Source organism: Eucyclogobius newberryi, unplaced genomic scaffold, assembly GCF_026437365.1.
Source record: "Eucyclogobius newberryi isolate DKJ021-1_F unplaced genomic scaffold, fEucNew1.0.hap1 SCAF_21, whole genome shotgun sequence".
NCBI classification, from domain to species: domain Eukaryota; kingdom Metazoa; phylum Chordata; class Actinopteri; order Gobiiformes; family Gobiidae; genus Eucyclogobius; species Eucyclogobius newberryi.
Genome location: NW_027315846.1, coordinates 11,591,757 through 11,617,524, shown reverse-complemented (window position 1 = coordinate 11,617,524; position 25,768 = coordinate 11,591,757). Strand labels below are relative to the sequence as shown.

The 25,768-nt window shown below is 39.3% G+C and overlaps 2 protein-coding genes across 2 annotated transcripts; one reads left to right on the top strand and one right to left on the bottom strand.

Annotated features, from left to right (window-relative positions):
- Window positions 1-3,451: 3,451 nt before the first annotated feature.
- LOC140370221 (enhancer of rudimentary homolog) lies at window positions 3,452-5,401 on the bottom strand. The gene is made up of 4 exons (XM_072457273.1): window positions 5,163-5,401; window positions 4,707-4,794; window positions 3,859-3,979; window positions 3,452-3,722 (listed from the first exon to the last, which is right to left on the bottom strand). Exons 1-4 carry the CDS (start codon window positions 5,163-5,165, stop codon window positions 3,620-3,622), a joined length of 315 nt encoding a protein of 104 aa, XP_072313374.1. The 5' UTR covers window positions 5,166-5,401; the 3' UTR covers window positions 3,452-3,619.
- Window positions 5,402-6,506: 1,105 nt separating this feature from the next.
- Window positions 6,507-21,939, top strand: psen1 (presenilin 1). Its single transcript, XM_072457589.1, has 11 exons — window positions 6,507-6,631; window positions 7,715-7,786; window positions 10,177-10,526; window positions 12,499-12,640; window positions 13,310-13,377; window positions 13,458-13,678; window positions 14,551-14,649; window positions 14,734-14,823; window positions 16,172-16,345; window positions 18,498-18,610; window positions 19,501-21,939. Exons 2-11 carry the CDS (start codon window positions 7,751-7,753, stop codon window positions 19,654-19,656), a joined length of 1,449 nt encoding a protein of 482 aa, XP_072313690.1. The 5' UTR covers window positions 6,507-6,631; window positions 7,715-7,750; the 3' UTR covers window positions 19,657-21,939.
- The last annotated feature ends 3,829 nt before the right edge of the window (window positions 21,940-25,768 follow it).

Here is a 25,768-nt window from a genome sequence, read left to right as displayed (position 1 = left end):
AGACGCGCGCGCGTTTGCTGCTGTGTTGACGGGGCTGTTTCAGGAGACAGGGAATGTTATTGGAGATTTGAGAGCATTTTTTTTTAGAAATCAATACAAGACAATAGGTAAAATTACGGAAGCTCATTGTATTCAGAGAAGAAAAGAAAAAAATCTCGAAATAACGAGATAATTTTACAATTTTTTAAAAATAAATCTTGTTATTTTGAGATAATTATCTCGTAATAACGAGACAATTATCTGGAAATTGTGAGATTTTTTTTCGTCATCTCCCTGCTGAACCGCTCTCTCTCTCTCATCTGGAGAAGCCTGGCAGCTCTGTGAGGATCCTGTTCTCTGATCTCTCCAGCGCCATCAGCCGCTGCTCCTGAGGGACAAACTGGAGACGGCTGGTGTGGAGTATGACCTGGCAGAGTGGATCCTGGATGACCTCACAGACCGACCCCAGTTTGTGAGAGCCCGGGACTGTGTGTCTGACACTTGGACCTGCAGTGTGAAGGACCTGCAGTGTGGGGGCCTGCAGTGTGGGGGCGCCCCAGGGCACCGTCCTTGCGCCCTTTCTCTTCACCCTCTACACTGCAGACCATCGGACAGCTGTGTCCCGCAGAAGTTCTCTGACGACTCTGCCATCATCGGACTCATCACGGACGACGACGATGAGTACAGAGGACAGTCGCAGGACTTTGTGGACTGGTGTCAGCAGAACCACCTCCTCATCAACGCGGGGAAGACCAAGGAGATGGTGGTGGACTTCCGCAGAGGCCACTCTACTGTCCCATCACCAGTGAACATCCAGGGACGGGACAATGAGAGTGGACTCATAACACAGACGCACTGTACAGGAAGAGCTAAAGTCGGCTTTACCTCCTGAGGAGACTCAAGTCTTTTGGAATGACAGGACCACTCCCGAGGACCTTCTACAACTTTGTGGTGGCATCAGCCTTCCTGTCTGCTATTGCACCGGGATAATTGACATTATGTCACAGTATTGCACATGATCATGAAAGCTGAATGACACATGTTCAGGGCTACCAGTGTTTGTTGTAGAGTCTGACAGCAGCAGAAGGAAAGACCTGCAAAACCTCTCCTTCACAGAGCGAGAACAGAGTGTCCTGCAGGGGGCGACACTCATGGTTCAGCATAGACGTGAGTTTAGCCAGGACACTTCTGTCCCCCACCTCCTGCACCGAGTCCAGAGCACAGCCCAGGACGGAGCTTTGTCCAGCTTCTTCCTCTCCCTCTCTGTGATGCTGCTGCTCCAGCAGGCCACACCGTACAGGAGCTGATGCCACCACAGAGTCATAGAAGGTCTTCAGGAGTGGCCCTGTCACTCCAAAAGACCTGAGTCTCCTCAGGAGGTAGAGCCGACTCTGGCTCTTCCTGTACAGTGCGTCTGTGTTGTGAGTCCAGTTCAGTTTGTGGTTCAGATGAACACCCAGGTACTTGTATGAGTCCACTCTCTCAATGTCCCGTCCCTGGATGTTCACTGGTGAGGGGGCAGTGGAGTGGCGTCTGCGGAAATCCACCACCATCTCCTTGGTCTTCCCCGCGTTGATGAGGAGGTGGTTCTGCTGACACAAAGTCCACAAAGTCCTGCTCCAGTCCCCTGTACTCCGCATCATCGTCGTCCGTGATGAGTCCGATGATGTCTGAGGTCTGCAGTGTAGAGGGTCCTTCACACTGCAGGTCCGAGTGTCAGACACACAGTCCCGGGCTCTCACAAATTGGGGTCAGTCTGTGAGGTCATCCAAGAACAGGATCCTCACAGAGCTGCCAGGCTTCTTCAGATGAGAGAGAGAGCGGTGCAGCAGGGAGATGATGGAAAAAAAAAAAAAAAACTCATAATTTCGAAAATTATCTCATTATTACAAGATAATTATCTCATTATTTCGAGATAATAATAACAAATCTGAATACAATGAGCTTCTGTATAAAATAAAGGCAACATTTTAAAGGAAAGGAATAGACTTTAAACACCATTCCACTGAAACTGTATATCCAGTGCAGAGGCGGATAGAGCAGCCAAACATGCTACTGAAGTTAGTAAGAATAAATGTTCTCACTTGTGTATGTTTTTTTCGACATGTTTAAGGTGACCCTGAGTGTCAAGAAAGGCGTCAAATTAAAAAATAGAATGAATTAATGATGGTTATTATCATCATCTCGTGTAAGAGTAGAACTGTCAGGACATAACACCCTATTTATAATTTGAAGTGAATGTAATTGGAAGGGAAAACGTTAACGTATGCACGAAATCTTGTAATAACAAAGGATAGATAAGATCTACGAAATGTAGATCATATGTGAAGGAGTGTTACAAGAAGCACAAATGTTCTAATCATTCAATATTGTTAAGCTTTTGTCACTAGACTTGCTCACTTTTCGACGAGTACCCAAAACTTTTACTACTAGCTTCTTCAAATGAAATACTTCAAGGAGGGGTAAAAGTGTGACATTTTTTAAAGTTACTTGAGTTAAAAGTAGGTGAGTACTACCCTACTCACATCCAATAATGCTGCTGGCTCGCCCACTGTATTGTCCATTAATGTACTATATAAAGAATTGGCTCCAGTCCTTTATAAAGACAGGCACGTGTTTCTCAGTCGGTTGTGAATGAGATTTCCGACATTAAAGTTAAAGGGGTGAAGGAAATCGTTTTAGTGTAGTTTCATCAGAGGTAGCAACAAACAAACTGAATTCTGAACTAGACCTGAACTAAACCAGGGCTAGAATAGAACCAAACCGAGTCAGGATTCAACAAGGACAAGTATAAACACATTTAGACTGGTGCCTTGCCACTTAAGACAGGGGTGTCCAAACTTTTTTCACAGAGGGCCGCATTTTGAAACTTACACAGAGCAGGGAGCCACAAACAACCCAACTTTTGTCAAATTTGTTGAAGTGAATCAATGGAAATTTTGCATTTGACAGAGTTTCAATGCGCCTCCACACCTTTTAATAAGACTCGGAACATGAATATTAGGTTGGTATTACATCAAAATGCAAACATCAAGATTTTTTTTTCCAATTTTACAGTAAAAAGTACTGTTTGGACCAACTTAGCAGGAAGCCGGAGGGCCAACAAAAATTGGTCTGAGGGCTGCATTGGGCCCCCGGGCCGTAGTTTGGACATGCCTGACTTAAGCGGTTTAAAGAAAAGGTGCACAAGGCATGCACTTTTTTTGTGGTAGAGGGTCCACAACCGGCTTGTCTTCAGGAGATGCATAGAATAATCCCCAGTATGGCATTAAGCTTCACTTTCATAGAGACGAGCAGGTGCCATTACCAGATATCTGTAGAATGCAAGGTATTTTTGAGCACTATAACAAGGCAATATTCATAAGGTCAATGCTATTCTGTAGAACACTCAAGGAAAATCAATAACTTCTCCAAGGAAACAAGAAGATGGCAGATCCACCAGAAAAGCATATTTAAAATGGAATAAGACATGTTATGTAAACAAAACATTTATTAAAAGTAAGACATTGAAATACAAAAGTTCTTCTAAATAAAAAGAAAGCAAAGCATTTAGGTAGGGCGAAAACTTTAAAATCACACAAACGTTGTAAAAAGTAGTTGCATAAAGCGAACACACATATCCTTTAAACCCTCCGTCTGCTCACTTTCCCGCCTGCTGGGCCTGACGCCGCAGCAGAACGTAGATCTTCTCTTTGATCCAGTCTTTGTTGTACGGCTGGTACGTCTGTGTGTCAGTCCGATATCTGTCCACAATAGAAAATGTCTTTAGTTGTGCTTACACAATGCCATTTTTCTTTGTGATGTATATACTGCACGTTAAGTAGTCACTAATCCAAGTAAAACTGAATAACATTAAATAAAACATTTTTTAAAACTTACACCAAACAGCTGAGGTCTGCCAGGTCATCAATGAAGTCAAATAACTGGCTGATATCGTAGGTTATTGATGGACTGTTGGGGTTCATTCTTTTCAAATGCTCTTCATACATCTTACAGACGCCTGTTCAAGACAAAATGTACAGTTTACAATGAAATATAACTGGTCTCTAGTTGTGCAAGTTTCCAGTGCATCTATACATCTACAGCGTTCACAATATTCCAATTTTATGCATTTTCTTTGCCAGGGTTACTTGATATAATTTGACATTTCTGATGCAACTAGTATTCTGGAACTTTTCTTGTTTGATCCTGTTTCCTTAACTTGACACACGCCAATCTTTAGTTTTCTCTCATACAAGTTCTGCGTTAAGGTTATACAGTATTCTCACAATACACATGAAGACTAGGGCTGAACAATTTTGGCAAATATGCAATTGCAATCTGTCTGACAAACATTGCAATTGTGATTCGTTTCTGTTCAAAATGCACATTTTAAGCATATAAACATTTGATAAAAGATTGAAATTCAATTACATGTTAAATAAATTGCTTAAGGGGGCGGCAATGAAATAGAGAAGCAGAATATGAACGGCAAAACAAAAACAAGAATCAAGTGCAACATGTTAGTAGAGGTCTAAACTTCAGAATAAGCAACTTGTATACATAATTAAAAGGATATTTTGTTGTTTGCTAAGGAGTATTTGAGATTTGCCAATTGTGACCATTCACGGTTTGATTACTATTCGTCTTGTAGCCTTAATTAACACAAAGTTTTTTCTTGCTGAACAAATACAATTGAATGAGCAATACATATTCTGACCACGTAGTATATTTGCACAGGGCCTTACCTTCCATGCACTCATTGACAGATTCATAGTCCGCATATGTCCTGCCCTCTGGCCTCTTGGTGGGCTGCACCAACAGGATGGTGTGAGACTGAAAGACAGGACGTGAAAACATGAATCACCAGTAGCAACAAGGCCTTTAAATGTTGACAATGTGATACAATATGACAATTACATGCTCTGTTCATCCGCAGTATATATTACACCACATACAACATTATTCAGAGGATATTGACATTCGCTGACAAAACATCATAAAACATAACTTTATCTCACAGTTTCGGCTTGATTTGATAGAAAACAAAAAAATCCACACACTTTGCACGCATGCTAACGTTAGCATGCAGTTAGCATCTCTGTTAAAAAACCCGATTCCCCGATTACAAGGAGCAGGGTGGTACGCATGTTTGGTTATTACATGTTTAATATAGAGTTAGTGTTTTTATTTGCAATACTAACCATGTTTTGAATGGTGTCGGTAGTTTATCGTTGCTGCTTGATCCTGTCCTGTTGCGAGACGAGTTGACCTCTGACACCGGAAGCACAACTCACAAAGTTGGGTCCAACCTTTTGCTGCTATGCGCTCGTATAAATTCTGGATTGGGTGGTTTGGTTACAGTGAGGAATTGAGCATATGCGTCTTGTAGATTAATCAAAACAACCAAGCAAATTCCTCACGAGTAAAAACCAAACAAAAGCCGTGTTTTATCAAACATGTTTCGCTCCCCGTGGACATGTGAAGGCGGTGACCAAGCATGTATAAGAAAGGCTAGAGAGGTTGGGATTTTGTGGAAATTGCGGCGGCCATCTTGTAGTTGTAAGAGCAGCGCCATTCTGATAAAGACAGAAAATTCACTGAGAAGAGTATGGATTGACATATAATGGTATGATTGTGGTCTTAATCCTAATGCAGGATACTTTACCTGTCTCAGTCAAGATATTTTGTATCAGAATTATGCCAATTAATATTCACACTGAGCTATAAGTCTACCTAATTTTTAGGTTAGAAAAACAGGAGCGATCCAAACTTATCTCTCTAGCATCCTACATATTAACTGCAATATTTATCACAACTTTCGGTTTCTCGGATAATATAATATTTTATAATTCGACCCACACAACGGTCTCCTTTTGACCCTAAGAGCTGCTTTTACAATATCTGCACTAGGGCAAAACTAATTAAGCTCCACATCATGGACAGAAATTGGCAGCCACTTAATATACTCAATACTGAACTGCACTATATTTTATGCAGAATAAATATTGACTGTATAAACCGTCCTTGTCTGAGATGAGCCTGATGAGGGTGGTGTCGTCTGCAAACTTTGATCAGTTTTACGGAGTCTTGGCTGGAAGCACAGTAGTTTGTGTACAGGGAGAAGAGCAGGGGAGAAAGCACACAGCCCTGTGGAGCTCCTAAGCTGATAGTACGAGTGTCTGAGACATTCTTCCAGCCGCACACACAGGGACAATGATGGACGACTTGAAGCTGGGACATGGCATGACTCCAGGGAGGTGTATGTGTGGCAGAGAATGGACATAATTTGACATATTATGTCAAATTATCATGTATTTAAAAGTCATGCTCCCAATCCATGCATTTCAGAATAATGAGAAATTAGAAAATATATATTTTGAATGGGAAAAAGTCCTCAAAATGATTCATTAACAGGAGGATGAAACCTGAAACCCATAGATCATTTCAGACGAGGTCTTCAGTAGAAATGGACAACTAGAACATGGCTGCCGAAACTGGAACTGTTTACCATTATGTAGTTTCTCTAGTGTTCTATTTATAGTTTCGTGGTGACACCGGAAGTTCCGCGGGAAGACAGGAACAACAAAGAGGAGAAAGTGCCCGGGTTTTAAATGCACTAAAGACCACGCCACAAATCAACACCTACACACAAAATCACTGCATGTAACAGGTACGACTGTTTTTAAAAACTTCTCTTTGTGATCGGTGGCTGGTCTTAGCTGTGCGAGTTTCCTATTGTAAAGTGGCTTCTGTGCCCCGCTGCGGCTAACGAGCCCTGTTAGCGGTTCTCAAACAGCGAAATAAATCCGAGAAGTGATCCACCCCGAAATGGAAACGCCGAATTGACTCATGCTGGTTATCTGGCCCGAAACACCTTACCTTACCTTTTATTCTTATGTTTTCTCCGTGTATCACGTTGGTACAGAGTTGATCTAAAAGCTACACACCACTTTTATTTACAGGTGGCTTTTCGTGCAAACAATGAATGACAAAAGAGGGCTTGGTAGTGCCAAAAGAATAATATTTAGCCAATTGCACGGGTTTGTACATACATTTAACCATCCATATTCAATTGTAACTAAGCTGTAAATGTCTACAATTAATAGTTTACATTCTATACCACATTAGTGTTTTGTCATTTTCATACTGTCCTTATAAGTATTGACCAATCTAGGGATTTTAAATGGAATGTATTTTAGCCAAATTCACGTTTATGAGCCTGAAATAACGGTCGATTCTCTCACCATTCGCTTACTCAAATTTGAAACTGAATTGATGTGTTCTGCTTCTGTCTTTTGTCACCTACCCCCTTTCCCCGCCCACTGCTCTGTACTAGTTGAGCTTATTTGAAAAATTAAGACGCAGTAATACACAGAGAAGTACACATTCTTCAAAAATTAAAACACCTGAAAGAAAATGTGCTGCTTGATACGGTGAAATGCCAGTCAAGAAGGAAGAGACTCAAGATGGAAGTCAATGGACCTCTTTATTAAGCTGTTTTAGATCAGTATTGTAGTTTGCAAAATGTAAAATAATAATCCAAGCATGTAATGGGTTAATACTAAGAACTAAAGATGTCAATACATCATTTTTAGGCAATATTTAAGAAACTGACAAGATTTTTTGTTGAAAATCACATTCTATTATCTCTTGATTTTATAAACTGTCATATTTTTTCTAAAAATAACTATCAACTGAGAATGTTTCATAGGACAAACGTCTATCATACTAACAGTGATGTTTCTGTCAACAGATTTATTGAATGTGAGAAGCTTCATCCAAGTTGGCCATGGCGAACAATGCAGAAGACGTCGAAAACAACATGGTCAGTTCACCGTTATTTCATTGTCTCTTTCTGTCATTGCTGTAATTTGTCGAAACCATTACCACATATCCTTCTTATGTCGCACAGGACATTTTTTTTTGACAAGCTTGTGATATATTGCTTTGCTCATCGAGTTCTGATGTACCGGTAACTGTTGTCTTCGCGTATGACGAGATGATCACACTTATCTAATGAGCATATGAGTTATGACTCATATGCTCTTTAGACTCTAGTCATCACCAGAGAGCTGTTTGCTCTCTGACAAGGTGTGGTTTTACAAAACACAAACATGTCCCCTCAACTGCAAAGCATACAACATACTGCTTATGTATTGTATGTGGGTTTATATACCAGTAGTTGGTATACATTTTTGCATAGGTGAGGGGAGCTGTGCGTGCTTTCTTCATTGTCAGGCAGCGTCAGTGCATGTCAACATTTCCGTTAGAGCTGTCACGCGCGAACTCTGCCTTAGTTCTCGATGTTTTCTCTTCTGTCATGTTTTGTCACGCCTCATCTGTGTGAAAAAACCCACATTTTTAGAAATCGATGCTATTTTGAAATTCAGGTGATTTTGTTTTGTTCTCGTCACCACTAAAGACAATGCAGTGTTTGGGTTATACACTTACCGTAGCTATTGTATAATGTTATCACAACAGATTATTATGTTCCATTCCATAGTGCACCATGGGTGACTTCACAAGGAACCAACAGTGATAAATTATAATGACAAAAACTTACATTTTGGATATAAAAGTGCAAGTAATATCTTCACATGATACCTTTTACACTTCTTTTACTTAACCCCCCCCAAAAACTAACACTTTTAGTAGAAATAAACACATTTAAGATGGGATTGAATAAGATAAGAAAATATTAGAGGAACTTCTTTTTGTTCCACACGAGGGAAATTCCTGTGTTGCAATGCACAATTCGAAACCAGCAGGAGAATAGAAAATATGCAAAGGATTCAAAACGGCGTAAACTATAATAAAATACTACTGCAAGTAGAGTAAAATTATCATGTACAATAAGTGGCTTTGCCTGATGTTCATGTACAGTATATGGAAAAGAATAAATAGCACGTTAAGTGACTTAGATGATCATTGACATATTGTGTTTCTTCATATCTTCATAAATATGCCTGTGCCTCAGCTTACAAAAGCGGCACACTTTTGAGTTGTGTCATCTGGCCCACACTGCTCTGATTATTTAAGTCAGAGCTATTATCCCACTTCCAAAGGAACAAAGGTGTGACAAACCGGCTCTTTCCTTCCATAATAAAGAGCTCTGCAGCCTTCACTGTGCAGGTCTCTGGAGGTAGACTCTTATGCGCTTGTGTTTACCTGCTCAAATTGCTCCGTGTTGGAGCTGCTGTCTCCTGCCTGGGCTTGCTTACAGCCTGACAGTTCTGGTTCAGTCGCCGTGGTTTCCCTCTTCATCTCATTTCCTTAAGGCTGGGCACGGAGAGACTAGAGGAAGCGAAGAGGAGAGCGGGAAATCCTTTGAGAAATCTGCCTGTCTATGTGAATGTGGAGCAGTGGAATACAAACACAAGATGGCCTTGAAATGCTACTCAAGTGTTCCGTAATTCTTAATTAAATAGAACAGATGATGAATGGTGCGACTCGAGACTGGTGTGCTCTTTTGTTCTGGAAGAGGGGAAAAATAAGCAAAAACCCAACTTTGTAAGACTCGATGGACCCAAATGTGTCCAATTTATTATAATATATTTATAGGTTTATATTGCAGTTGTTACATGGTTAGTTCGCGTTAATTTCTTGTAAATAAAGATGATTTTATATGGAAAAATAGAGAATTATTGTAGATTTTAATTGACACAAGCGTTATTAGTGGAATATGTATCAAAGACATTAAGATTGAGTTAATTTTTATTTACAATTTTTGTTGTTGCCATATTTAAAAAAATCAAATAATACAAAGTGACATTATCTCCTTCAGGTGCATTTTATGGGCTTAATTTTGTGTGTAGTGTGGTTCAGAATCTACTTTGAAGCCCATGAGCATCAAAACCTCTTCACATTAGTTTAATAAAACCTTGGTGGCCGATATTCAATATTTTTTGGGAGTGACCCGATAACGATAGTCGGATGATATTATCTGTAATTAGTTAAAAATGTCTTTAAACATCTTAGTTGAAGCTTAATTATCAAATAGGAACTGTGTCAAATTAAACTAAATAATTACAAAAAAAATCCCCCTTATTTGAAAGTTTACAACGTAGCATTTTGACAGTAAACAATATATTCGCTATTCAAATTTAGTATTTTCTACCGTAACCGTAACAGTTACAATATTCTGTACATTTCGATATATTTACCGTGGTAATATGCAGTATTTTTGCGTTTAAAGATATGTTTATTGCGTTACAGGACTACCAGGAGACCAGTGCCTCTCCAGAACCAGCCCCGCCACAGCCCTCCGAGTCCGGTCTGAGGTCCAGAGGAGGGTCCGGGTCCGCGGCTGGGGCGGGCGGCGAGGGAGGAGGCGATGAAGGGGGGGGAGGAGGAGGCGGTAACGGTCTGGAGCTGAACGGCCAGCCCCCCGCCACACAGCCCCCTCGAGTGGTGGAGGCCGAGGAGGAGGAGGACGAGGAGATGACCCTGAAATACGGAGCCAAACACGTCATCATGCTTTTCGTCCCCGTGACGCTCTGCATGGTGGTCGTCGTGGCAACCATCAAGTCCGTGAGCTTCTACACCGAGAAGGACGGACAGAGGCTGTGAGTGCGCGCACATGTTCACAATCGTACAGCAAAAGAGCCCGAGATACAGCACGCATTCTTCTCACGATCGTAACATTTAAGATATAAATAAGATATGCCTTAATTGTCCACACCAAAATTTCCCCATGTGTGGACAATAAAGGCATATCTTATCTTATCTTATCTTAACATTTCAAACTCGATTTCGATACCGAGGAATTGACTCAATACCCAATACCGATTTCGATACCATGAATATAAACAATACCCTGTCATTTCCCACAAATATTAGTTGTATTTTCTTTACGTTACCAAGCTCAAGATCATTCAAAACTGTTCAGGAAAGGTCAAACCACTAGATGGACCTAATGTATATATTTTTTGTCGATACAAATGGCTAGCCTAGTTTCAATACTAATTTTGGTATCATAATTAGTATCTGATTTTCTATTATTTTGACGACCCTAATAGCAGGAAGACGCTGTAAAGTGTTGTTGACAATACGAATCATTTAGTGCTGTCAGAATTAAAATAGCTGTATCTTTGGAAGGAGGAACTGTTTGTCTCTAAATAATAATATCTGAAAATGAAATGCAACTGTGAAGGCAACTCAAAAATAAAATGGATTGTGCAAACAAAAACTCCTTTACTCTTAGCCTATGAATGAACTTTCCTAAAATTACCATTTATGATCACTTTACAATTTAAGGGATCATCTCAAAATAGGTTGAAGGTGAAAAAGACTAAATTTCTTTAGTCTCTCTCTGGACCACCTCCCCCCCTCAAAAGACTAAAAAACGAAAATGTCTGACATCACATAACATTTATTTTAAATAGTCATCACTTGAAAACTCGCTCTCAAATAAACTCTCAAAACTTGAACAATATAATATATAATATATATAATAATAATCAAAGCAACAAAAAAACTAAATGTAGGTTCAACTCCCCCAGACGAAAAATATTTTGTCTTTTTCAGCTTCAACCTATTTTGAGATGATCCTAACTATGATAGAATCTCAGTGGAAGATCTTCTTGGAATACTCCCTCATGACCACTAGATGGACCTAATGTAGTTTAAACCAAGTTCTGAAAGGGTCTTTATTGCTTAACTTTTAGATTGTAATGTAAGCAGTTTATATGACATTTCTTTTACGGTACAGTCAAACAAATTAGCCCTTTATTTGCGTGCAGTATCTTAGAGTTTCTTAAATTGTATGTAATTGTTCGTTAGTTGCGGACCACCTACCGTCATCTTTGTGAACGTCTACCCGAGGTGGCCTTGGCCTTGTCCGCCCTCTGGCTTCCGTTTAGGCGTGAATCTGCTGCGGTGGCCGTAAAGAAATGAAAACTATTATCAACTGAATAAAGTACTCGCTCAGCAAGAAACTGAAGAAAAATCGTAGCCTAACAAAAGTAAACCACACTTTAAAAACGGCAGGGAACATCAGTGTGTTGAAAGGGAAACTATACATTTATCCTTGTGGAACAGACTAGAGGTGGTCTTTAACCTGTACAACCTAATTTGATTTTTGATTTGACCTACAAAACAAAGAAAGAAACTAAATCCAATCTGAAAATTTAGATTACACAGTCTGATAATCATGCTATCTCTTGAAATGGCCTGTCATTTTGTTCCCGAAGATGAAACGTCATCACTTTTCACGTGTCTATTTAATTATTAAGTGTTTTATTTTTTTTTTATTTTTTTTGCTTTTTAGTGAGACAAATAAATGATGACAATAGCAACATACAAATTTGACAGAAAAGACAAAAATAATAATAATAATTTAATCTATATAATTAATTAAAAATATATATAATAAAAAGGGTGTAGGGGTAAAACGGGTAGGGAAGGATAGGGTTCCTGGATGTTAACGTACATATGCACATATATTTTCAGCGGTACATATACCCACATATATACACATGTACACATATTCATATTTGTGTCCAAGTCTAATCTGTGCTCGTGTCTGTGGATTCTCAGCATCTACACTCCGTTCCCAGAGGACACAGAGACGGTGGGGCAGAGAGCGGTGAACTCCATCCTGAACGCCACCATTATGATCACCGTCATCATCGTCATGACGCTGGTGCTGGTGCTGCTCTACAAGTATCGCTGTTACAAGGTACACGGCCAAGGGAATCGCACATGCTTGTCATCGCTTGTCAACGGCACCGATGACAAGCAAGCATGTGTTGCAGTACTGAAAGTCCAAATATTTTCATTGATACTACAAAAGGAAAGGAAATCGCAAAGACAAAAAATGATCTTTAATGTTGTTCAGCAACTTTTTTTTACACGTTAAACCTTTGAAATATGATACTAATGGCATTCTACAACCCAACCAAATAATATATATATGATACATATTTTGTTGTAGTGGAAAAATATGTCAGTCTGAACTTGTTTATATTATCATAGCTTTATGTATATTTTTATACTTTTGCTGTGGACAGTTAGCGTCAATAACACGCCTATAACATGTATGTCTTATTACTATTTGTATAAGACCCAAATTGATTGTAAACTTGAAATCAAAGTGGAGAGAGACGAACAATATAACAATGTATAATACAATAGAAAGACACACTTTTTCATTATCAGGTATCAAGAATGTAAACATTACCATTACATTGTACCATTAAGTGCAAACTAAATCTTGGTTGCTGTACAGTATGTTATGGTTTGAGGCTTTGAAGGCTGAGCACAGAAGGTTAAAACCACTGTCACGTCTACAAGTGTCTACATGTCGTCGTGGTGTTATGTCTAATTCGCGCGATGCTTATCTCCACAGGTGATACAAGGGTGGCTCTTCCTTTCCTCTCTCCTTTTGCTGTTTTTCTTCTCCTACATCTACCTCAAGTAAGTCGCTCCCCGCAACACTTCTGTCTAAATGAGTCGGTACACCACAATTCATTCATCTATCTTTGGCCGGCGAACAGGGAGGTTTTTAAGACCTACAACTTGGCGATGGACCTCTTGACGATTGCGTTGCTCATCTGGAACTTCGGCGTGGTGGGCATGATGTGTATCCACTGGAAGGGCCCCCTGAGGCTGCAGCAGGCCTACCTCATCATGATCAGTGCCCTCATGGCTCTGGTCTTCATCAAGTACCTGCCCGAGTGGACCGCCTGGCTCATACTGGCAGTCATCTCCGTCTATGGTACATCCACTTTTTGCTTGCTTAAAGAGCGTGTTACAGGTACAGAGTGGGGGCTACTCACCAGGATGAGTCCCCCGTTCGTCTGCTGATCCGAGGGGAAGGATAGAGACTGTTCTCAATCTAAAGACTGCAGGAATCAATCAAAACACTTTGGGTACATATATGTGGTACCAATAGCACTGTAAGAAGGTTAAAAGCTCTGAAAAGTCGATTTTGCATGATATAGGCCCTTTAAAGCCGCACTATGTGACTTTTCTGGTGGGGGGTCAGCTCCCTGCTTGTCTTCGGGACGTTAAACGTATCTTATCTTTAGAGTTGCAAACGTTTAATTGGCTAATTGTTACCAGTTAACGAATAATCATAGTCGTATTTTGACAATTGTAATCAATAAAACGCATACAAAGCCAATACCAAATGTCAAATAAGAATAAACCATTTCAGATTTTCATAACTAATACACCTAACATGTTAATCTTCTTCACCTAGAAGCCTCCAATCCCTATATTTCAACCTTTTATTTATTTGATGTGTTTAAAACGTTTCTATGTCCAATATAAATAATGTGTTTGAATCTAAATTTGAAAGCACTTTCTTTGTCTGACCTTCTTTGTGTTTGATTGGAATCTTTGTTTAATTTTGTGTTGAATGAACCTTCATGATATTATTAGTGAAGTAAATAACAGCGTTTGCACCTTTTTTAAGATGTGTAATTTGGTGTTCTCTTGGTAAAACAATGGCTTTTATGAATAATTACACTTTTCATTTTGGGAAATATTAGGGCTAGATTTGTATTTTTTTTGTTTCAGATATTTTATTTTGTTAGTTTTTTCCCGCATCAGATACTCACAGTAGTTCATGAATCTCTCTTACAGATCTGTTGGCAGTGCTCTGTCCTAAAGGTCCTCTGAGGATCCTCGTGGAGACGGCTCAAGAGAGAAACGAACCCATCTTCCCAGCGCTCATCTACTCGTGTAAGGCACAAACGCGCTTTGTAACGACTCCACCCGTACTGGGGATTGTGTTAATATGTTGTTGTTTGTTATATTATTCCCTAGCTACAATGGTGTGGCTCGTGAACATGGCCGACACTGATGGACCTAAAAGGAACTCCACAGGATCAACAACTCAAGAAGAAGCTCAACCACGTGAGACAGGAATTCATATAGAAAAAAGGACGACCGTATTTTCCGTTCTATAAGGCGCACTGTTGTTTTTTAGAAAATTAAAGGCTTTTAAGTGCGCCTTTATAGTGCGGAAAATACGGTTCATGTTTTTATATTGCAATTACTACTTTGAACACGGGTGCTAAAGTGTAAATCTGGTTGTTTAATGGTAGTTCCAAAGATTCTGAGCATTAAAAACGTTTCTTATTTACAGTAATTGTTCAGCTCTTTGGTGATTCTTGTATTTCCATGTCCACCCTTATGATTTATATGAGTGCATTCATTTAGACCCACTTTTTACAAAATCACAGGACAGACAAATTACTGTTTTCGCTCAGCCCTGATTTTGCAGAGTGTACTTTGTTTTTGAGGTTTTATTTCTGAGGGTTTGACATCCCGGTTGCATAACAGTTATGTCATAATTTATACCCTTATATTATTTTACAAGCGCAATCTATCATGTTGTTTGTCTTCGCTGGAAATGTTAGGAGCAATGTTTTTGTCCAAAGAGTTGTGTTAGAAGCAAGAAAAACATACAGTGCAACGACATTAGACAGTTTACCTATAGATAATACAAGACGGCTGTACAAATTGGTTATCTCCAAAATTAAAGGCGCGCTGTGTAACTTTTCTGGTGGCGGGTCTTCTACCTGCTTGTCTCCATGATGTTATTGCCGCTTGCATTTATTACATTTTAAAGTTTTTTATTGCTCGAAAATACGTAATAAACATGAAATCTTTACTCTGGGCAAGCTCACCTCTGTAGATCTACTTGTTTCCATGGCGATAGATAAGTTAAATGCTATTTGTGGAACATTCTAGGCAAAGCAAACACCAAAGAAGTAAGTTAAAAGTAGAGGTGGGAGATATATTGATAAAAATATATTGATAGATGTGCTCGATGTTTAAATTTTGCATATTGTCTGTAAAAATGATTAAAAATGACCTCAAAAAGAGTCAGAAACGTCTAGAGCAATCTCCCAAATGAGAGTATAAAATGTAATTTCAGCTCTTTTGTGGTTACATTTATGGTTAACTTACATTTTCTTGACACTTGCACCTCAACCAAGACATTTACAGGCACATTTGATCACAGTTCTGATGCATTGTGAAAATGTGGTCTGAATATTGTCATCAAGATAAAGCAAAAATAAATAAATAAATATTTTTTGTCAATAAAGCCAACCCCAACTTTAAAGAGGGTTTGAAAACGTGCTGAAGCCTCCGTATCGGCTCCAGAATAACATCTCAGAAATGACCAGCAGTGACCACAGTGGAACTTGAAGCCCGGATCAGTTTTTGTTCGTTTATTCTGTCTTTTCTCTTGCAGCCGTGGCCTCTCCCGAACCCACCAGCCCGCCCCATGACGACGGGGGCTTCACATCCAACTGGGTCAATCAGCAGGTCCACCAGCTCGGGCCGCTTCAGTCCACCGATGAGACACGGCGGGAGATACAACACATGCCCACCGCACGACCGCCGCCCGATGACGACGACGAAGAGAGTGAGTGCTGAACGGCAGCTAAAACCACCTGGAAATATGTGCTGTTATTAAGTTTAAGACATTTTACGTTTTTTCTGGTATTTAGTATCAAACTCGCTTACATTTTAAACTGCAATATTGATCTAAAACTACTTAAAGGGGTTTGTTGACTTCCTGTTCAAAACCTTGCATTTCACCTGATCTTGAACTTGAAGTGAACGTGGGATAGGGGGAAGGTGAAAACAGAATATTTAGCATCACTGAAGCTTCACACTCAAGGCAATACAGGATTTGTCAATCAATTAAAATTCAAAACTCTTGAGTTAATGATGAGAGTAAAAACATTATAAAAGCACAAAAAGGAGATGCCGACTCTTTTGTAAATGTCAAAAGTAGATTTTGAATATATATTGAGGACATAGAGCAAAATATGGCTGTGGGATGACAATGTTCTTTCTAAATATAACGAAAGTCTGACACGCACACATTTTAACTTTCAATGGCTTTGCAACGTTTCCCAGTAACGACTTTGTACTTGGTTTTGTGGGAAAACCTTAGGGAACAGGACATTCAGCCACTGAGCATTATCCACTTTGCTCTAGTCTGTACATTGTTGTGTGAATATAAATATCCAAGCCTAAACCCAAGCCTCTATAGCCGCCCTCAAGTCTGATGTGTACATTTGTGTGACACCAGCAGCTCTCACTTAAAGGGGAGGGCCAAGGGTATTTTTACTGAGCCGGGAATTTCTGCTCCGGCGTCTTTTGTATAGGATAAGTGTAGGATGGCTTTGGGAAGGAAAATGGATCTCAAGGGAAAGACGAATCACAATCGGTAACTACTATAGGGCAGTTTGAATCTTTTTTAAAAACCTTATAATGACCATGTGAGTGAAGAGTGAAATAAAGTCTTAGAGTCGCATTTCATTAGCATCGAGTTCAAAACAACTCTCAAGACTAAAAACAACCATTCCAATTGGTTGTGAGTATGATTGAGTCATATTAAAACATCAAGTCCCACATGTTCTATGGATGGTTGTTGTGTGACATTGACTAAAATAAAAATCTCAGTAATTGTCTTGATTTGATTTAATGGTGATATTCAAACAATTTTGTGTCAAACCATCAGAAAGGTTCTCCGTTCATTCGTACATTGCATGTCTTGGGTGAGATTCAAGTATGACACAAACAGGAATGTGAAACTACCCACAGTGCAGATCGCACTGCTGCAAGTTTTTATTTATATTTTAGTCTTTTGCAGTCTTTTTGTTTATCTCCTAATCCACAATTGCAATATTATCTCTTTTTTTTATATGTTGCTGTCTTCTATAGCTGCAGGATTAATCTTAATCAAAGCGAAATATGTGATAAACAAATCGCAAAAGATAAAATTTTTTATGAACTTCCGACACAAACCGTAAAATAAATTTTCTTTGCATAAGAAAATATGTAGTTTGGATCTGAACATGTTCTGAAATACGTGTGATTCTTAGTTTGTCAGTTCAGGGGCCTATTTTGTTCAATGTTCTTGCACATGTAAACTTTGAACAGAATCCTATCATTAAAACTATAAATTGCAAATCTAATCTCTCAGAAAAAGAGGTATTTACTCCCAAATTGTGCGGCTTTACCGTCTTTCATCGAACAGATAACACACTCTGAATGCAAGATTCATTAATCAAATAGTGTAATTTGAAATCAAATTCCAAAATAGTGAAAGATTTAAGGTATCCAAATACTGCCTATGCCAATTAGCTCCTCCACAATCACTAGCGTCTCACATGTTTGCTATAAATGGCGCGGCTCCGTAGTTTGCTCAGGCTACTTGCATTGGTCCCTATTATAAAGTGCAATTTGAACTTGTGAATTCCCAGATTGTCAGCGCGACTCCTTCGGGCTGTAATCATCTGTCAGATCCCATAAAACATTTCAGGAATGTTTTTAACGTGCTGCTTTTTCCGTTGAAATTGGCGACCTGCGTAAACGCCACCACCATATGTGTCTGTTTTTAGTCCGCATAGATTAGGAAACGATTATTCACGGCAATTGCTAGGTTACATGTCTGGACCTCAGTCTAAACCTATGGTGCATACTGTGTGTATTGTAATTACAGTTGAGAAATCTTGTGTTTTGACTTTGCCCCACCCTAAAATGTGGTGTTTTTGTGCGTTCAGGGGGTGTCAAGCTGGGACTGGGAGACTTCATCTTCTACAGTATGCTGGTGGGAAAGGCCTCGGCTAACGGTGACTGGAACACCACGCTGGCCTGCTTCGTCGCCATCCTCATCGTGAGTCTTACCTGCTCATTATGGCCTCTTGTTTTCCCGCACGCGTCATCGGGTTTGGTACACAATCCGTCAATCTCCTCACGCCGTGTTTGATTTGGCGCCGTCCCCCCGCGGTGCCCCGCCCCCGCGCGTCTTATCCCGGGACAATATGTAATGTACTGCTCCGGTTGACTGTAAATAATTATAACATTCAAAAAAGATTCCGAGGAGCCAACGGGACGAGCCAATGGATGTTTTGTTCCAGTTCTAAGCCTGGAAAAGTAAATGTGGTGTGAATGTATGATGTTGCCTTATGAAGGTTTTTTTTTTGCTTTCCTTGTCCTTATACGATCACACAATTTGGATTCATATCATATCAACTAGGGCTGAAACAAGATAATTGATTAATCGCAGCTAATCAATAATAATTGTCAGGTCATGAATTGATTATTAGTCTTCTGTTCTATACACAAGCTCTAAAACTTGCCTGTCTGAGAGGTGTTAAGACTCAAACAGAGCAATAATTACTCAAAAATGACACAAGAAATACGTTTGAGTTTGTGTTTTTCATAAATAAAACAATTTTGTTTTAAGGAAGATCTAAAGATTCTAAAGCTTTCGTTTCATTTTGATGCATACATTCCCCCCCCATATTATATGCCTTTTCCCCCCTAAACCCTGAATAATTGCTAGATTAATCGACGAAAATCGCTAGTTGCAGTTCTAGTATGAACGTAGTTTTTTGAGCTTATACTAAAACTGTAAAATCTTGTCCAAGCTCGATGACAAAATGTAAAAACAATAGTAAATGTGACTTTTTGTTCATCGTTTTGTTTTTATGGATATGAATATTCATTGGAGAACTTGTCAAAAGTCTGATTTCTAAACGTTTCTCTGTGTTTGCTCTTCAGGGCCTGTGTCTGACCCTTCTGCTGCTGGCCATCTTTAAAAAAGCCCTCCCGGCGCTGCCCATCTCCATATTCTTTGGTCTGGTCTTCTACTTCGCCACAGACAACTTGGTACGGCCCTTTATGTCCAAACTGGCGCTACATCAGTTCTACATTTAGCAGGACGCTGGCTCTGAAATCCAACTCGCCCTCAACACAATGTACACTGCTCGCTCTCTCCTGCAACAACGTGAGAGCGCCCCCTTGCAGCCTGGAGGGGAAAGACATTAGGGCGGTGAACGGACTCGTTCACATCGATCTGAGAGAATGAATGGGATACCATTTTTCTTTTGTTGAGCCTTTTCTTTCTAGCACGATTGTTCTTAATTTTCTATTTTAAGTGACTTTTTTTCAAACGTAATCTGGGCCCGAAAGCTTTCCCTTGGACTTGATTTTTGTTTGACAAGATCTTGTGTGATCCAACACAAGATTCTGGAAGTGTTTTACTATTATTTAACATGGGAGATTTGATGAAGGCTTCATACTCCTTGTGCTACACAAGTCACAATTTCTGAGATTGGAACCTTTTCTTTCTACTGTCGGCGAGTGAGCGGCTCTACTAAAGCGTGTGGGGGTTTGCAGTAGGTGCCTTGCTCAGGGACACTCTGGCGGTAAAGCTGTTATAACAAGACTATTCCATAAAGTCTTTCCTTAAATGTAATCATTTTTCACAACTCGAATATCATTTTTTAAATATCTGCCGTCTGTCACTTCACAAACATTCAATAACAATAATACCACTGGCACAATTAAAATGTTATGAGCTTGAAGTTCCTGAGAATTATTTTGTAGGTTTTTCACTTTTGGCTGTCGTGCAAAATATAAAACACAAACCACTGCTTGCATCTTGATTTGCAAATGTCTCTTCAACCATTAATCACTCTGACATTTTACCACTGTAGTCACAAGTCTGTATCAACTAAGGCTGAACGATTTTGGAAGAATATCTAATTACGATTAGACTAATGTAAGGTCAAAGTGCACATAATCACGTACAGGAGTATAAAAAGTGAAAACTAACAATAACCCAGCTCAAGTAAGGAAAATGTGTTTTTATAAACAAACCCCATGGAGATGGGTAATTTTGTTGTTTGCAGAGGAAATTATACAACAAATAATTGCAGCCTTCGCAGTTTGCTAACTGCGACCGTTCAAGCCCAAGCATCAAAGAAGCATTAATTTATCTCTATGGATCGCGGTTGGAATAAAGTTGGAACATTTATGTAATCTAACATATACAAATAACTTTAAAATCAGCTCAACTGTAAGTAACTCATGATGGAATTTTCCAAAAATAGGTTTTCTTATTTTTACATTTGCCACTACATTATTAAAACTGTATTTAAAGATGCATTTTGCACATTGTAACTTTTCTGGTGGCGCGTCTTCCACCTGCCTGTCTCCATGGAGATGTTATATGTTCCACAGTATGATATTAAGCTTGTTTCTCTCCCTGCTCAAAGTAAAAGTGCATGTTTTTATGATATTGTTAGGCACAAAAACACATTCAAGATGGATAAGTCAAATGCCATACTGTGAAACATTCTCGGCAAAGTAATTACATCTCTATGGAAACAGATGACAGACATTCCATGAGAAAAGTTACACAGTGCACCTTTAAATGCCTCCTTCATGCTGCTCTCTTTATTTAATCATAATCCTGTAACGGTGAGCACGGCGGAGGCTTCCGTCTCTGTCACAATAGAGACCAACATCACACACGGACCCTGGCTTTGTGTCCTGACCGTCAGAGCTTCAGTGCCTTGCTCAAGGGCATCTCTGTGGTGTTTTAAGTGGATCAGAAATGTACTTATCGTTTCCATTTGAAGCCTCTTTTTGTTTTGTAATTGTCTGGGGGATTTTAAGCGGTGATCCTGGGGTCACGAAGCTTGCCTGGTGCTGTCTCCTACCTATGCTACATTCAATTGTACAATAATTTTGACTACACTAATGATGTTGTTTTTACTTTGCCGTGGGTTTCTGCCTTGATCAAGAAAGTTAGAAATGATCTCATCTGTGATTGGAAGCTTTAAAAATCTACAGGTACAATACATTTGGCATAGGTATTACATAAGATGCCCTTCCAGACGAGTCCAATGTTTGCATTTCACTTCCATTGAACTACTGAAATGATCACTTTTTCACATAACCCATTGATACACCTGTACACTTATCTCATTTACAATTGCGAAGAAATGTTGTATTTCTTAAATGTGAATCAATGTGGAAGTGTCACCAACCAAATAGTAATGTTTTGTTAAAATACAAAAGTAAAGTACACCTTTGGTCACTCTGGTGAAGGAGAAAGTGCACTGACAGTCGCGTGTTGCACATCTTCTGACAGAGACAAACCCAGAATGTCTGATCAGCGTTTTGTACTCCGTCTTTCACTTGCATTTGTGTGTTATGCAAAGGTTCAAATGTTGATTTTATTTTTGTTTTTTTTAAATAATAAACGAAACAATAATGAATTCATGCTGTTCGCTCCTCTGCTGTGGTGTGTCAAGTTCAAGAAAATCTATGCTCTATTCTATATACTAGTAAACAGACTCTAAAACACATGCCAAGATAGATTTTCATCTTTTAGAAAGACATTGACAGCAAAAAAAACTTTTTTGTGTGTCAGTCAGCATAAAAACGACTGGTTTACAAAGATGCATATGGTAATATCAAATTAAAAGAATCACACTTTATTTATAAAGCATGTTTTATGGAAAGATCAGAGATGCAGCCAAGAAGCCAAGAAATCTGGATAAACTACAGAGATCCAACTATTAGTCGTGCACTTCAGCCATAACTAAAAGCAAAAATGTGTGGTGGAAAACAGCATCATGCTGTGGGGCTGATTTCTTCAGCAGGGAGAGGGAAGCTGCTCACAGTTGATTGGAAGATGGAAAAAAATACAGGGCGATCTATGAAGAAAGCCTGTTGGCGTCTGCAAAAGACTTGAGACTGTGGCCTAACTTGACCTTCAGCAGGACAACGACCTGAAACATAAAGCCAGAGCTGCAATGGAATGGGATAAAACAAAGCATATTTATGTGTTAGAATGGCCCAGTAAAAATGAAAAAAAACTATCAACAACACCACAGGTACAAAGTGATAATTATAGAAAATATGAAGACCTGTCATATGCACTTTAAGTACTTATATTGACAGCACTAAGACAAGGCTTATCCCTTTTCCAATAAAGGATTCTTAAAGCTGTCGGAATGTCCCTGATCTTTCTTTTGTTGATCTTCCAGTGCTTGCCTCTCTGTGATCCTGAAGAACACCTGACCTTACACTTGATCAACCCACTGAAATGCTCCATCATGTTGTACTTATTGCATTTAGGCTACAAGAGACTATTCTGTTGCATTGTAAGGCTATTTAATATTGTTTAAATGAAAAATGTTTAATGTCATTTTTTTTCCCCACTAGAGGAATTAAGCATTAGACAGTTTGGCACCCTGTCTCAATTTACATTTCAGCCCTCCCAGGATAGCTCAGCAAAGTGGATTACAGCGGGATGTCATTCACCGTGAGGCAGCCAATAGAGGATTAGTCCCCAATAATCTTCACAGACAGACTACTCGCAACACGGAGAGGACGCTCGGAGCAAAAGTCTGGACTAAATTCTCTCAAAAGTTGAAAGTGACATGTCAGAAATGAACAAGGACAAGCTGGAGCAACTGGTGCAGCGCATGGAGGAGACGCTCTCTGAGATGGAGCAGCTCAAAGTGCATTGTGGGAGGCAGACGGAGGAGCTGAGCCAACTGGTCGTGGAGCTCCGCCGGGAGAACCAAGAGCTTTTGGAGAAATACGACCAACTTTGCGCTGAAATGAAGGAAGCAAAGGAGATCATTGACCAACTGCAGGAAACAAAATACGCCTTTAACGCCAAGGAACGCCAAGCGCAGAAGCTGAGCCGGCAGCTCTGAACTCATGGGAACAAGTGTGGAGGTGGATCTGACCAAAGACTGGCCCGAGAAGAGTTGAAAAGGACTGGGTGGGCAGCATGAGCTAAAACAGGAGCTAAAACTGTACAATCAAGAGGCATGTTCTGTCTAACATATGTGTACATTTAGGAGGTGAATGTACAGTGTAGTAATTTAAACTTGTGGCTTAGGATACTCTCAAAGCCACGGCTAGATTTAGCTACGAGGAAAACTAATGTTTTTGAGGTAAAGAAGTGTAGTCTTAAACTGCTGGTACACAGAAAGGCTTAATGCTAATTAAATGTATGTAATTAAAATGACATGCTCGGTGACTAAAGACTTATCAGACCTATAAACATTTTATTAGATGAGAAATATTTTTAGATCCATTAGGAGACGTGGGTGGTCATCTATTTTGGGATTTGGAAATGGTAAAAGTACATGATTATCCTCAAGGTGACATAAGATCCTCCCTTAAAACTACTTTAAGTGAATCAATGTCACAGTTTCTGTGTAATATGAAAATGCACATTATGTATTCTGCCTCAATGTTGATTATTTCAAATGATTTACCAAAATGTTTTATTGCAAAAGCAGTTTTACTCCATGTACAAATGACAATAATAATGACAATCATATTCATACTAACAACCCATTTTCTCCAGCTAACATTGAATATTGGAAAATGGATTTTAATGTTCCCAACCTGTTTTGTTTGTTTACTCATTTAGATCTGGATTAAACATTTTCTGTCTTGACCAAGTGAGAAATTGCAGCATATGAACTACATAATTACTTAATGGAAAATATATGGAAAGCTGGATGAAAATGCATCCATTTTTTTTTTGGGATTGGAAAATGGATGGGGGGGAAAAATGGAAAATGCAATATAGTAAAATTTAATACAGTAATATATAGTACATACATAGTAATTCAAATAAATTACACTATTTTTGTTTTGTTACTAAATTTACCTCAAAACCTGATATTAATGTCAAACAGCATAAAACTGTTTGAGTTTGAAGTCACAGACCAGTTTAATAATATGGTGGCAGGTGGTCATTTGACTTTCCACTAACACTGTGAATGTGGCATGTTTATTCCAGGAGCCACACATTAAAGACCTGTTCATTTGCAAATATTTGATTTAAATTCAAACCGAATGTATTAACTGTGATGGTTCATTGAACATAACTGGCACTTCAACTTGACACTTTGGGTTGTGTAATTTGAACCTTGTGTAATTGTCATCGTACAGACTCTAAACTGGCGGATCACGCATGCTACGGCCGCACTGAGTCGACTACAGTTGTGAGTCGCGCTAGAAGCAAAAACTGTGCCGTTTTTTTACTCTGGGCGAAAGAAAAAAGTACAGTATTGTGTATTTAGTCGCAACATTGACTATAATGCAATAGGACAGGACTAGAACTACCCTCAAAACCCTTTTGAGTTTTGATATTTGGACTTAAAAGTACTCCACGTAACTTTTGGTTCGACACCTGCTTGTCTCTATTTCTTTCTTTTCCCCTCCACTTTAGCTACAAAACAGAAACAAAGGGCAAAAAGTGCATTGCCAAAACACGGCAGTTTCTTTAATTGTAACCAGAAATACAAAGTGTGTGGTTAGAAATTTACTTGGAAGGTGTCAAAGTATGTGTTTCTTACATATAAGAAGAAAAAATGTCCTTTATGACCCAAAGCCCACAACACTGTAATTGCTCCAATGAAAGTTACTCAACATCAGAACACACTACCTTTTTACTTTTCACCACAATGACATATCTTTGTATAATTTGGGTGCAGTTACTTCTTTATGCTTTGGACAAACCTCATGTCCTAAAGTGAACATGACACAGGAGGGGCGTGTGGGCTGCCAATGCTTAAACTTAGCTGTCGGAGCGGCTTTGAGGTTTCCCCTGCAAAACCCTCAAATATTCACTTTTCTGTAGTGATTTTAACATGTTCATAATGAAACTGTGATTTCACTGCTGTCACACACATTTAAGTGGAAGCCAATAACTCAGATCAGGCAGATTTAGCTGCTGTAATCACACACAGAGGAGGGAGAAGCACCAACCCTCATATTTACAACAAACTCAATACTAACAAGACTAGATCAATGGCTTCAAAACAATCATTATCTTTGCACGTCTACAGTATAATGCATCTTATTCTCAGATCCAGGCAATAGATTGCCAAGCCAATTGAGAAAAAAGCCTTCATCCATTAACTTGAAGTGATTTAGAATACGTTTCTGAAAAATAGTCACTGGAGAGTCTATAAAAAAGGTAAAGTATAGGCTATATCCAATT